General features: G+C 41.1%; 1 protein-coding gene across 3 annotated transcripts in view; it reads right to left on the bottom strand.

Annotated features, from left to right (window-relative positions):
• Window positions 1-6,803, bottom strand: part of KIF5B (kinesin family member 5B) — a 33,250-nt gene extending 26,447 nt beyond the window's left edge. The window contains exon 1 of one of the 3 annotated variants that reach the window (XM_061468127.1): window positions 6,411-6,803. In XM_061468127.1, the coding sequence (XP_061324111.1) occupies window positions 6,411-6,536 (126 nt within the window). In that variant the 5' untranslated portion in view covers window positions 6,537-6,803. Of the gene's footprint in view, window positions 1-769; window positions 806-6,410 lie in introns of those variants that run through there. The other 2 variants (XM_061468126.1, XM_061468128.1) reach the window with 2 other exon arrangements.
• Window positions 6,804-12,399: the final 5,596 nt, after the last annotated feature.

Below are 12,399 nucleotides of genomic sequence, written 5' to 3'. Positions count from 1 at the left end.
TCGTCCTTCAAAACATGAAACACTGTTTAGACGGTTGGGGTTTCTTTTTTTTCTGCCAAGCAAAGCTTGTCCAAATTGAACTGCTCTTCTTTATCTGTGTTAAAGGAAAATTGTTTACTAATTTGAGAATAATCCATAAACAAAGAATACTTTTAGACTATCGACTTGCCATTTGCTATTTAAATGTCTTCATGAGAGAAAAGAGCCAAATTACAGTATCCCATATAGTCTCTCCTATTTTATAAAATGTTAATATAAAGAACAGCACATATGAAGAATGCCCTGGCCTAGTAAGAACAGAAAACCAAGCTGCAAGGCCTTCACTCATATAGTAATGCCTTTAATTGATCTTGTTTATTTATACAGAGAAAGCAGCTAGGCACATGACAAATTCCGATTTCCCTCAAGCTAACAATTGCTATCAACATACCCACAAAATTTACTAATTCTGGCCAATGAACGCTCAGAGGGGTCATGTTTATACCAGTTGTCACTTCCCTATCCCTTACAGGTGGAAAGTAGAATATTTGTTTACATGCCCTTTTTATTACACCCTCCTAGATGAAGCCACAATACAATTTCAAAGCACTCAAAAACCCAATTATGTATCTCCCTTCTATCCCAGGTCACAGTTCATTTATCACACCTATGAAAACCCACATTAGAGGCATGTCCCTGCTCCATCATCACTGAATCAGTAGGTTTAGCCAAGCAGGTTCCAAGATAATTATGTTTTAAGAATACAGGTTACTCCCACTCAGCATGGTTTCACATCTTTGACATCTGACATACAACATCTATGTCTTATCACTTCTTTTTACAGTCTGCTTTCTGCTGTAAACAAAGCTAAAACAGTATTACAGTTTACCCTCTGCTAGAAAGCCTCTTCGTTACCTTTAAGAGATTAATCAAGAAAGATTAAAGCATCATATTTTTTCTATACCAGATGACTTTTCCTCCCCAAGTAGTAAACAATCAGATACTATGAACTGAAAACACAAAAGGTCCAAGTAACATTACCACACGGTGTTTATGACAGTGGTAGCAACAGTGTCACTACCATGATGCTGCTCTAACACACTCCAGAAGTTTTCTGCATTGCTCAAACCTTAATGACAATTTAACACACATGACATAAGCAACACAAAATATCAAATGAACAAGCAGAACCTGCCTTCCTCTCTCTGAACAGAGAAAATTCAACATTTACATTCACTCCTTGAGTAGACAGTAACCAACTGCAAGACAGTTTCAGCTCCTACACTTGCTTGTACTGAAGGGATGTGATTCCACAGCAAAAACTGCAACCACTCTCACAGCCCTTGAAAAAGGACATCTGCCAACATGATTTCTCAGTAGTTAAAACTGAATCTTAATGAAGTGTTTAAATTCAAGAACACAGTGCCGCAGTTAATTTAAAGAGTAGTTACCAGTTATCCTTATACAAAAGGATGCTCAATTCATCTAAATTATACAAGAACTGGAGCATGCATGAGTTTCTTCATTAAAGTTAGGTTTTGTACAGTACCTTCAATGATGTCTACACAAAAATCTGTGATGAAAACTAGACTGAAATCCTATCCCAGAAGTCCAAGAAACACTTAAGGTTATTTCCACAGAAATTATTTATTTTACTGTTACAAGTTTCCATAAACTACAGAATTGGTTATCTCTATCATTACCTAGGTTCCCCTTATTTTTTATGCATTAGTATCTGCAGCAAAGGCAGTAATGAAAATTTACTTGAAAAATCAGTAGTGTATTTTCCTGCCACAACATAAGCAAATGCTCTTTGCTATTTATTGCTAGAATGGACAGTTAAAACAATGTTACACCACCCAAGTTAGCTTATTCTTGGCGAGAGGTTGAAGTAGTAAGTAATGAGCTTATCTTCCCCTAAAGTTCTGCATCTTTGCTAAAGAGCATTCTTCCTATCGGCATGAAATATGTTAAAAGAAAAACTGCACATCAAATAATCTCTGGAAAGTATTACGTCAAATACTTGACTCAGTTCTTCCTATTACTAAGCTAAGGTATTGCTGCTTTGACACACCTAATGGAGTCCAACACTGTGAATGAGTGAAAAGGCACTCTTCCAAATTAGTATTTTATATTTAGGATAATGAAAACGGATTTTCTTCTTGTCCCATCGCTACACATACAAAACTGCAGCCAATGCAGAACGCAGCCCTTTCTGTCCTATTTTTCTGTGCGAATACTGCAACTCCTGTATCAACTTTTACAGCAGTTATTTGCTGTTACAGAAAACATGCAATTTTATTAAAAAAAAAAAAAAGTGACTAGAAATTCAATTTCCAGCATCAAAACAAGAGGAATTTTGGAACAAGAGTTTCAGCCAAGATTTACTTACTAAATTTCTTCTAAAGAGAAAAGCAAGCACTGCTGGCATAAAAATTGTCACTGGATTTTAGACAAAAGCCAAATATGATCGAGGTGCTTCTAAGCAAGTGACACAGCAGTCAATGAGTACAGTTTTCCTGTTACACATTACTGTAAACTAGAATTGCTGCTTTCTTTTAAATCATTTTATCAGTATCACCTGTAAAATGTCTCTATTACCTACCATATCATGGGATGAAGAAAAATAATATAAATTAGAGTTACACTGAATGAATGTTTCAGCTACAGACTACAATTTCCGATGCATGTTTAAAGTCCCACTGTAGCCATGAAGCATTTTCCTTCCTGTTTCTGATTTTAAAAAGTGCTTTTCTTCACTAGCAAATAATATCTAAAGTTGTTTTAAGAGTGCACCTTGCTTCTTGCATTCATACAGTCCAGCACAGCCTGTCTCTCAGAAACACACCTGAATTAGGTTTTCCTTTTCAGTACCTTGCTGCCAAAAGTTGCATTAACAAGTGATCTTCATTAACCTGATTCTAATGTGACTTCAACCTTGCATTCATTTATTATCTAATACTAATTTAAAAGGTTATGAAAAAGAAAGCTAAATGTCTCAAGCTACTTCCAGGATCACAGGGGTTACACCTACATACAAAAAACCCCCAAATTCTAAATCAATATGAAAATAGAAACAGGTAGCCACGATTTTCTCTTCAAAGCTATAGAACTAAGGAATATACTAGGATAACTACTAAAAAGATTTGGACAACAGTGGAATACTGCCAATTTGTGTGAATGCTCGTAATACCTCACCACTTCAGTCATTCGATAGTACTGTTCAGTTGAGGCTTCAGCCCGGAGTCCTTGAGTGCCACTGTATTCAGTAATCTACCTTATCTTTTGGACAGTTTTAAGATGAAGAAGATTAGGTACAGGAATATCTTTAGGGACAAACTATAGAGATGTGATGCAGAATTATAAAGCTACTCAATTACAAGCAGGTTTATATCTGAAAAAATAAAGGACATATACATATATTATAAGCTTTCTATTCTTCTCTGTTTCATCTTTTGCAAAAGCCTGAAACCAATGAGCAAACTGCTATTAATTTTTGTAAATAGGTACATTTATAATGTTTAACATAAAAGCCATGTACTCGTAACAAGTCATCCTATTATCTGTAAACCCCTTATTTTTATTTGACAGGAAGAACCATTAGGGAAAAAAAATTAAATATTAAGCTGGAAAGAAGCTACAGTTAATTAATAATTTAAAAGCTCTTTACAAGTTAAAAAAGTTTTGTCCTGAGGAAGGACAATACATTTTCAGAGTCTGCTCTTTAAAACAGACCAGCACTATACATCCCCTCAAATTGCTGTTCCATACTAGCTACTATTAAAACAAGTATTCTCTCTAACACAAATCAAAACGACTCACTTGTCCAGAAAGACAATCATGCCAGTGATTCCTCCTACACAAGAGACAGGAAAAGAAGGGAGGATAGACAGAGATGACAGGGGAGTCAAGGAAGGAGGAGGGTTTGGTTACAGTCGTTGACTTCCCTTCCCACCCTCCTCCACAGAGGAGTCAAATCTGCAGTCTGGTACAAGCCCTGCTTCCACCCTCTCCCAGTTTTCACGTATCTACCATTACGGGCAACTCCCAAGTATTATTAAAAGACGCCTTCACTGTTTCAGCACAGATCCAGGCACACAGAAAGGGTGTGAGTCTTGCAGGCAGCTGAGGAAGCAGCTATAAAAAAGTGCCTCAACTGCTGTCCAACAGGCAGTCAATATGACATGTAGCAATAAAGGCAGAAATCAAAAACCTGAAAGAAACCAAACACACAGCTTACTGGTGAATGTTTTTAGAAACTGTTTTCATGAGACAGGCTGTTTCTGCTTCTATCCTCCCCTTGGACAACTCTACAACACAGACACATGCACACAAACGCACGAGGTGGCTGGCTACAGCCTCAGATTGGAAGGTCCACAACTTTGTAAAAACTCAGCTTGTTAAACGTGAAAATGGAAAAAAAAACACAACCAAAAACCAAAACCCAAACCCAAACAACCAAACCCAAACCCAACAACAAAAAACCCCAACAATCAAGTTAAAGTAATTATTTCAACAGTTTTAGAGAATCAAGTCATAACACTGAGAACATCGATCTGGTCATATACCTAACATTATAAAAACAAAGATCACAGAATATCAATCCTTTCTTAAGATTTTGTGAAACAGAACACAACTACTGCCACTGCTACCCAATATAATTTCTGGGGCCATTTTTCCCAAAGCTAGATACAGCAAGTCCTGGACCTAGGAGCACTGAAGGACTTTTTGTTGTCATTTTTACCAATGCAGAAAACACCCAAGTACAGTTGTAACACTAAATATTAATCCCAAACCCTCCATAATCCCACAGGAGCATGCCATCAGACTGTCCTATTCAGACATGGCACCACTTTAGCCCAATTTACATTTCAGGTATTTTTAAGTGTACTTAACAAGTATTTAAACAATGTAAGGGGCTTTTTAGACTAGAATTAACGAAAGGTATGAAAAATTTGTTTTTAAAAAGTCAGAACACATTAAGTTTCTAAATTTAACTATGGATTTTAAACAGAATACGCAGCAGCACAATGAATGGGTATTCACTGATGGAAGTGAGATCATTTGTTCTGGTTAAATTTCCCGTGTTCCAGATTTGGTTCCTTACTCTGAGGAGTTTACCTGTACAACCTCAGAAAGAAGAGACGTACTCCAAGATACTCACTTGGCAGATGACATAAACCCAAATTACCTCATTTCACAAGCATGCTATCGTTCTTGCAGCTCCAGACTAATGGAATTCCATATTTTATTGACAAAGTTAGCTGAATTACAGACCAGAGCACTAGTATTTAGCAAGTCACACTAAAAAGAAGTATCTTACTTAATCATCTCAATTTCAGATACTGTGAGAAAAAGCTCTTATTGGTAGCCTCAAGAAACAATATTATATATTTATATACAAAATTTTAAGACGTATAACTGACATCTAAGTTACTTTCAGCAATGCACAACCACCACTGACTCTAGAAAGAAAAGTATTTACATTAAAACACAAATTAGAAGTCAGCAAGAATAAAACACTGGGAATGAAGTGTGCTTGTACAATACAGACTAAACCAGGTGATAAACTACTGCAATTTTATATTCTAGCTCCACTTTGTAGCTAAATATGAAACACTGAACAAAAGGAAAAGATTATCTTATCCCTGTAACATCCAGATTGTTTTGTAATAGGCCTCATACTTTGCAAGGTGACTTCGGTTAAAATACATTTACAAGCATGTAGTAAGCCAAACTGATTGTTTATTCTGACTGAAAACAAAGTTATTAGCCCAAGACTGATTTACAGATCACAAGCACCACTGAACTGAACCCTGCACTAGTTCTGAGTTTTCGTCCCAAAAAACTCTCTGTAGGCAATTACTTCGATGGTAGCCCCAGCACATGTATTTTGAGCCCGTATTTAGGCAGTCAAACCCATCACCGCCAACACCAGAGACAGCCCAGCCGGGGGACACACTGCAGGACTCGGCTGTTACTCTCCGCCTCGCAGTTCACTGCGGGCACACTGAAACGTGCCCTGTGGCTCGGGCTCGGCACCGAAACCTCACGCTTCGCCCCAAGTCGCAAGCCTTCCGCTAGAGCCTTTGTCAGAGGTTTCCTGATCCGGTACTTCGGACGTGCCCCCACAACCCAACGCCTATTGCCCGGGGACCTCTGCCCCCACCAGCTCCCTGCTCTTTGCCCCATCCAGGCTGGCCGGCCTCATCCACAGCTCTGCCTGCGCTCCTTCCCTTCCCCCTCAGCCCCCCCCCCCAAAAGGCCACCCCTTTTCCCGCCGCGTTCCCGCCCGCGGGGGCTCCCGATAGCCTCAGCCCTGCCCTCTCTCCTCACACCGCACCCATCCCCGCAGTATCTGACCCCCCAAACCCCTGACACCCCCTCCCCCGGCGCTTCCCCCGCCTTTCCCGTCCGGGGCGGCTCCTCACCGCGATGACGACGGTGTCTTCGCCCTGAAACTTTGCGATGTACTTGTCGCCACGGGTCACTTCGGACTCGTTGAGGGGCCTGAAGCGACACATCACTTTGATGTTACACTCCGCCGGGTCCGCCATCTTAGGCCAACGCCGCCTCCGGGGCGCTCAGCTCCGCCACCACCCGCTGCCGCCTCTACACCGCCCGCTCCGGGGGTCTCACAAGCCGCCGTTGCCGGGAAGCCTGCGTCCGCCGAAGCAGGAGGGAAAAGGGAAGGGCTGCTTCCTGGCCACCGCCGCCGCCTCCCGCTCTCACTTCCTCCCCAATATGGCAGCCATGGCGGCGCCTGCAAGCCGGCAAGTCCCAGCCCTCTCTTGCCGGGCAGAGGCGGTGCCGACGGCGGGACAGGGGATGACGTCACCCGCTGCAGCTCCCAGACCCGCCCCCGTCACCGCTACCACAGGGGCTGCACGGCGCAAGCGCGCGGTGGCGGCCACCGGCCCGGGGTGGGGCAGAACTTCCGAGGGGGCGGAGATTCCCGGGGCAGGGGGTGGTGCGATGGGGGCTTCCGGGGCTGTCTGCTTGGGGATCGGGAACGGAGCGGGGTTGATTTGCGATGAAGGCGTGTGGGGTGACGGCGGCGTGGCTGGGGTTAGCGTCAGCCGCGGTACTGCGAGGAGGGGTGAAACCTTGCACAGCCGCCTCGGGGTGAGGGGAGCGGAACTAGAGAGCGCTGCTGTAGCTCTGACGGGGCGGGGGGAGCTCCCGCCTCAGGCCGGCGGCAGAGGTCAGGCGCGGCGGGACCGGGAGCTCGCCGGCCTTGGTACGGGCGGGGGTCGCGACGCGTGCCTGCCGCCAGCCGCACGGTCCCGGTTAGAGCCCGGGTTTGTAAGTGCGCCTGGAAAGGGAGAGGCCGGCTCTGAAGTAAAGGCTTGAAGGGGACGGTTGAGATAGAAAAGTACGCTATTTCTTTGTGCTGCTCTTTGGTGAGGTTTTTTTCCCACTTCGGTGAAGTGTTCGCAGACATCAGGGAACTGGGAATGGTTCCTGAATTGCTCGCGAACCTTGTCGCACGTACCAGAGAAGCAGGCAGTGTTCTTTGGGTGAGGGGGTTCAGGGGCATCTCAGGTCACAGCTTTGGGTGTCACCTCGGTTACAGGTCCTCTCATCACCACCTCATCCCCATCTAAATAAAGAATCTGCTGAGTTGTCTTTTTTAAAGCTGAGTTTATTGCAAGTTTTTTTATTCATTACAGGGGATTTGAATTGTGGGCAATCAAAACTAGTGGACTGTTACCTAGACAAAAAAAAAAGTTAGGTAACAGCAGGGATTCTCAAGAATTGTGATCAGGGATTTACAACTGTACCTCTTGTGTCCAGGTTTGAACTTTCAAACCAGGACAAAGTGCAAACTGACAGCTTGGCTGAGTCTGCTTCCTGACAGAAATCACAATTTGTACTGGAAAAATTTCAAATAGCCTTGAAGTAAAAAAATAAAAAGAGGGATCCTTTCTCTTTAATGAGTAAATTTTGGTAGGCCAGAATAACTCACAATAGCAATGTTCTTCCCTTAAAAATACTCAAATAATACTCTCTTTTTCATTAACAAAGAGGGAAAAGCTTGTGAATTTTAACAGGGGCCATCTCAAATCAGGCATCCTCGCATTTTCCGGACCCTCCTCACTTTAGCGATTTCAGTGGTGTGTTTTCACTTAGGGTAGGTGTGTGAGGTGAACACTGCTTCAGACTGTTCCACGACTGAATATGACCTAATCTAGTTTCCTCTGGATCTTCTTTTCACACAGTAGTAGGAAAAATATTTTAGTGCTTCATATATCTTACGAGGTAAGCTAAGTGTTCTCAATTGGGTTCATGCTGTAGCATGTTTATTTTTCTGCTGTGATTAAAAATTCAGCAGGGCTGTGCTGTCTTATCTAGGGCAGCACCAGTTACACCTCCCCACCTATCAGTACATGTGGAAATAGCTGTCTAGTAAAGCCAAGAATCATACTGAGTCTGCAGTAGGTGTAGTGCTGCTCCACTATGTCTAGGATATCATACACATAGACATCTGTTTACAGCTTTGCTTGTCTGTATTTTCAATAAAATGTTTTAAACATAATTGTTATTAGCCTTTAAGTGTCTAAAAGCATATTTTTTGTCATTTGCTGATTTAGAAATTATTACTTTGTATTGCAGTCAGCAAGAGACATTAATGCATCTAACAACTATTTCTGAGATTATTAGCAAGCTGATGGCTAGGGTTGTTCATATACAGCTGCTGGATTTGGATCCTCACAGATTTCCTCTGATAGGAGGTTATTAGTTTTATGAAAGATGTGTAAATTATTTCCTACTTTGTCAATTAATTTGCTTTTATACACGAGGAAAGAGAAATGTTTGATATAAAATGAACAACTTCATGATTATTACTGACAGAAGTACACATTTCAGGTGCTGAGACATCCTTTACCCAATGTATTTAAGAAGCTCCTAGTTCTGATTAATCAAAGCGAAGACGATGTATCATTAGCTACATTTGCTGACATACAGTAAGTAATGTAAGGACATCTCAGTAGAGGAATAAACATCATAATGACGTGATTCTCAAGAAAAAAGATGCTTGGGCTTGCTTACCTGTTCAATGTTGCAAATGTCAGGCACTCTACAAAGCACAGATACATGAGTAGGTAATTACTCATTTTAACTATGTTGAAACAAAAAATGTCAGCATGTGTGAGCTATGTAGAAGAAACTGCACCCTTCAAAACACTCAGCTCTGTGTGAACTCATAGGAGAACTGTCTGATGATATCTTTCATACTGGCTGAGGGAGGCCATGCTGAATGAGCTCCGCTGAACTGAACATACATGCTCTCATATCCGTTTCAGGGCTTCTGTCATGAAGTTTCTCTTCTCTGATCTGGTGTTCAAAATAGCAGCCATTCTTTCACATGACCTACTTAAAGTCTGACACAACAATGCAGTGTGCTCAAAGAGGACAGTATGTTATCTCTGCTGGCACAAACATATCAAAATGGCACTCTTGAGGATGTGGTGTCACCTTCTGGAAATCTGTATGGAGACCAAACATCCTGGTAAGTTTCCATTTCATTGCAGTTAAAGAATACTCTTTGCCAACTGGGAATGTATTTACTGTCTTATGTATTGCTATGTAATGTCTGTAGCATGCTTTTTTTTTTTTTGTAATTTAGGGTAAAAGACTGTTTAAAAGTAATCTATTGCAATGAGAAAAAAATGATAAATTGGTTGTCATAAAAAGTGAATGTTTCTGTTTGGTGTTTGATCTCAGTATGACTGTATAAATCAAATATATGTTCTTTATGGGATAAATAAGTTTTCTGAAGTTTCTCAGTAAAGACCCATGTGTTTTACTAGAAGTGATTTATCCACCAAATTTATGTTTATTAGTTCGCTAACCATGTTTCTTCCCATTTGTGATCTGTGCAATAAAACTCTAGAAATTCTGTTATGATTTACAGCTCCTTTAGATCTCCAGTCTTTCCCAGCGATAAAAGCATGTTTAGCAAAAGAAACTGGCAAACCTGAGCCTTACAGTGAAGCTATATCTGGGTAATAATGTAATTAACCATCAGAATTGTTCCCGCAGAGTTAAAGCAATCTTGATTTGGTCTTGAAAGAATATTACTTATTTGAATAGATCTTTAAAACAGGTGTTTGTGGAGAAGCAAATTAAAGCTGCTTCCTGCTGCCCTTTAAAGAATTAAATTCATCAGTTGACAGTACTTGTTGACATTTGGTGTTCCTAATGCAAACACAAGTGCTCTTCTCATTTTAATTTGCAGTGTGCTGGGAAAATATAGCATATGTCTTCTGAGAATTTAAGGTGCATTCTGGGTCAAATTTATTCCAAATTTGCAAGTTGATTTCTAGGACAAAAGAGTGATTAATCTGCCAGATATGGTGTATGGTACCTCAAACAGAACTCTTTAATGGCTTGTAACGTACTCTGTAAGTAAAAGCTATTAAAATGATTTATGAAGTCTAGCATCATAGCCTGACACTGGGAAAGCATAATTAAAAGTAACAAAATTTTATGTTCAGTTTATTCAAATACATTTTAAAGTCTTTTCATGAACAGACTGCATCTGGTCAACTCAGCTTGAGGTAAGTAAGTAAATGATTGAGATTAGCAGTTTGGTGGATGGAGTCTAGTGGCCTAAGACATAACTGGAGTCCAACTAGATTGTCTGAAGCTCTTATTCAGTTACAAAATTCTCAAGCTTGTTTTCACTGTAGCAAACAGTCTGATGTGGAATGTACCTCCTGTCCCAATCAAGTTTGGGGTTTTTTATGAAGTAGAAGGATGAAAACATCCTTTGAGGATGCCTCTGCTGATACATGTTCACTTCTTCTTGATAAAAGTGATGAATAATTCTAAAAATCAGTATTACTTTTACTTTTTAACTGGAAATGAATAAACACAGAAAAACCTTGTTTCTTCCTAATCACCAAGGTCACATTATTTCTAATAGTGTTAGACTTATTAAAAGCAAAAGAAAGCTCTGGGAATATTATCACATTTTAGATGTTTATTTTGGCTAATTTGTGAAAATTCATGCAAAGATTTTGTCAGCTCACTACCTGAAGCATTGACTCTGAATTCTTTGAATAAGGAATGCACTTTTGGACCTTGTTTATATTTTCAATGATTAAAACCATCTGGCATCTGTTGTCTGAAACATCCATCATAAATCCCTGTTCTCAGTTGCTTTTTGTTGTTTAGAACCCATACTAAATTCATCACTGGATTTTATCTTAGCTTCCTGGGTGCCAGCTGAAACAATTTTTTAATACTTGTGGCAAAACTAGTTTAGGTCTCTTGAAGAGTGAGACTAGACATGCAGTGTTTGCCATTGTTGCTAAAGGAAAACTCTTGAAACTGTTTCATGTGGGAGTTACAGTAGAGAATCTAAGGATCAAAATTGTCTGGGGAAACCCTGGGAATCAGGACTCTGATTTTGATTATCTAAAACTATTCAAGACTGACCTTGGGAAAAAAAACCCTCATGACCATTTTCTTTAGACTTGCTTCATCCCATCACAGCTACTTCCTGTGACTAACGTGTACGTATGAATCACTGAACAAATGAACTTGCTCTATGTCTAGGCGACAGGGGCTTAGCAAGCTTTCCTCTTGAATTCTGTTTGATCTGGGAGCTGGAGCTGAAGGCAGGGAGCATGACTTTCTTGGATTCAAGAAGAAGGAAGATGCTTTATTCACAGAAGGAATCAAGAAAAGTGATGGCAATAGAAGAGACAAAGTGGAAGAGCCAGATTTGGGAACATGTAAGAACCAGGCAGAAGTATGCAGTTGCTGAGGGACCTCATTCAAGAATCAAGAATGGAATCTAAGATCTCACTTTCCACTGTCAGCAAACAAACGTGGAAACCTTCAGCAAAGCAGGTGGAGCTTTGCACACACAGAGAAACACCACCCTACCGCTACCATATGCTTTGTTCGGGAAAGGGGCAGGGACAATGGACTTAAAGTACAATCATGATAGGATGTCTCTGTGGTAACTGGGATACCCCAGAAAAGAGTCACTCAGGTGCTGCAGAGCAAAATTGATGACAAGATACTGTAATACAGAGAAATTCCCAGGTTTTGGATTTGTTGGTTTAATCATGCAGAGTGCAAGGTCCTACACCTGGGTCGGAGCAATCCCAGGCACAGCTACAGGCTGGGCAGAGAAGAGATTCAGAGCAGCCCTGTGAAGAAGGACTTGGGGCTGTTGGTTGATGACAAAAATGAACATGAGCCGGCTTCAGTGTGTGCTTGCAGCCCAGAAAGCCAACCGTATCCTGGGCTGCCTCAAAAGGAGCATGACCAGCAGGTCGAAGGAGGTGATCCTCCCCTCTACTCTACTCTCGTGAGACCTCACTTGGAGTGTTGTGTGCAGTTCTGGTGTCCTCAACATAAAAAGGACATGGAACTGTTGGAACAAGTATAGAGAAGGCC

The sequence above is a fragment of the Pezoporus flaviventris genome, unplaced genomic scaffold (assembly GCF_033815535.1).
Source record: "Pezoporus flaviventris isolate CSIRO_AGI_PZ_B2104156 unplaced genomic scaffold, CSIRO_AGI_Pfla_v1 ptg000047l, whole genome shotgun sequence".
NCBI lineage: Eukaryota > Metazoa > Chordata > Aves > Psittaciformes > Psittacidae > Pezoporus > Pezoporus flaviventris.
This window is presented reverse-complemented; position numbering and strand designations above follow the sequence as displayed.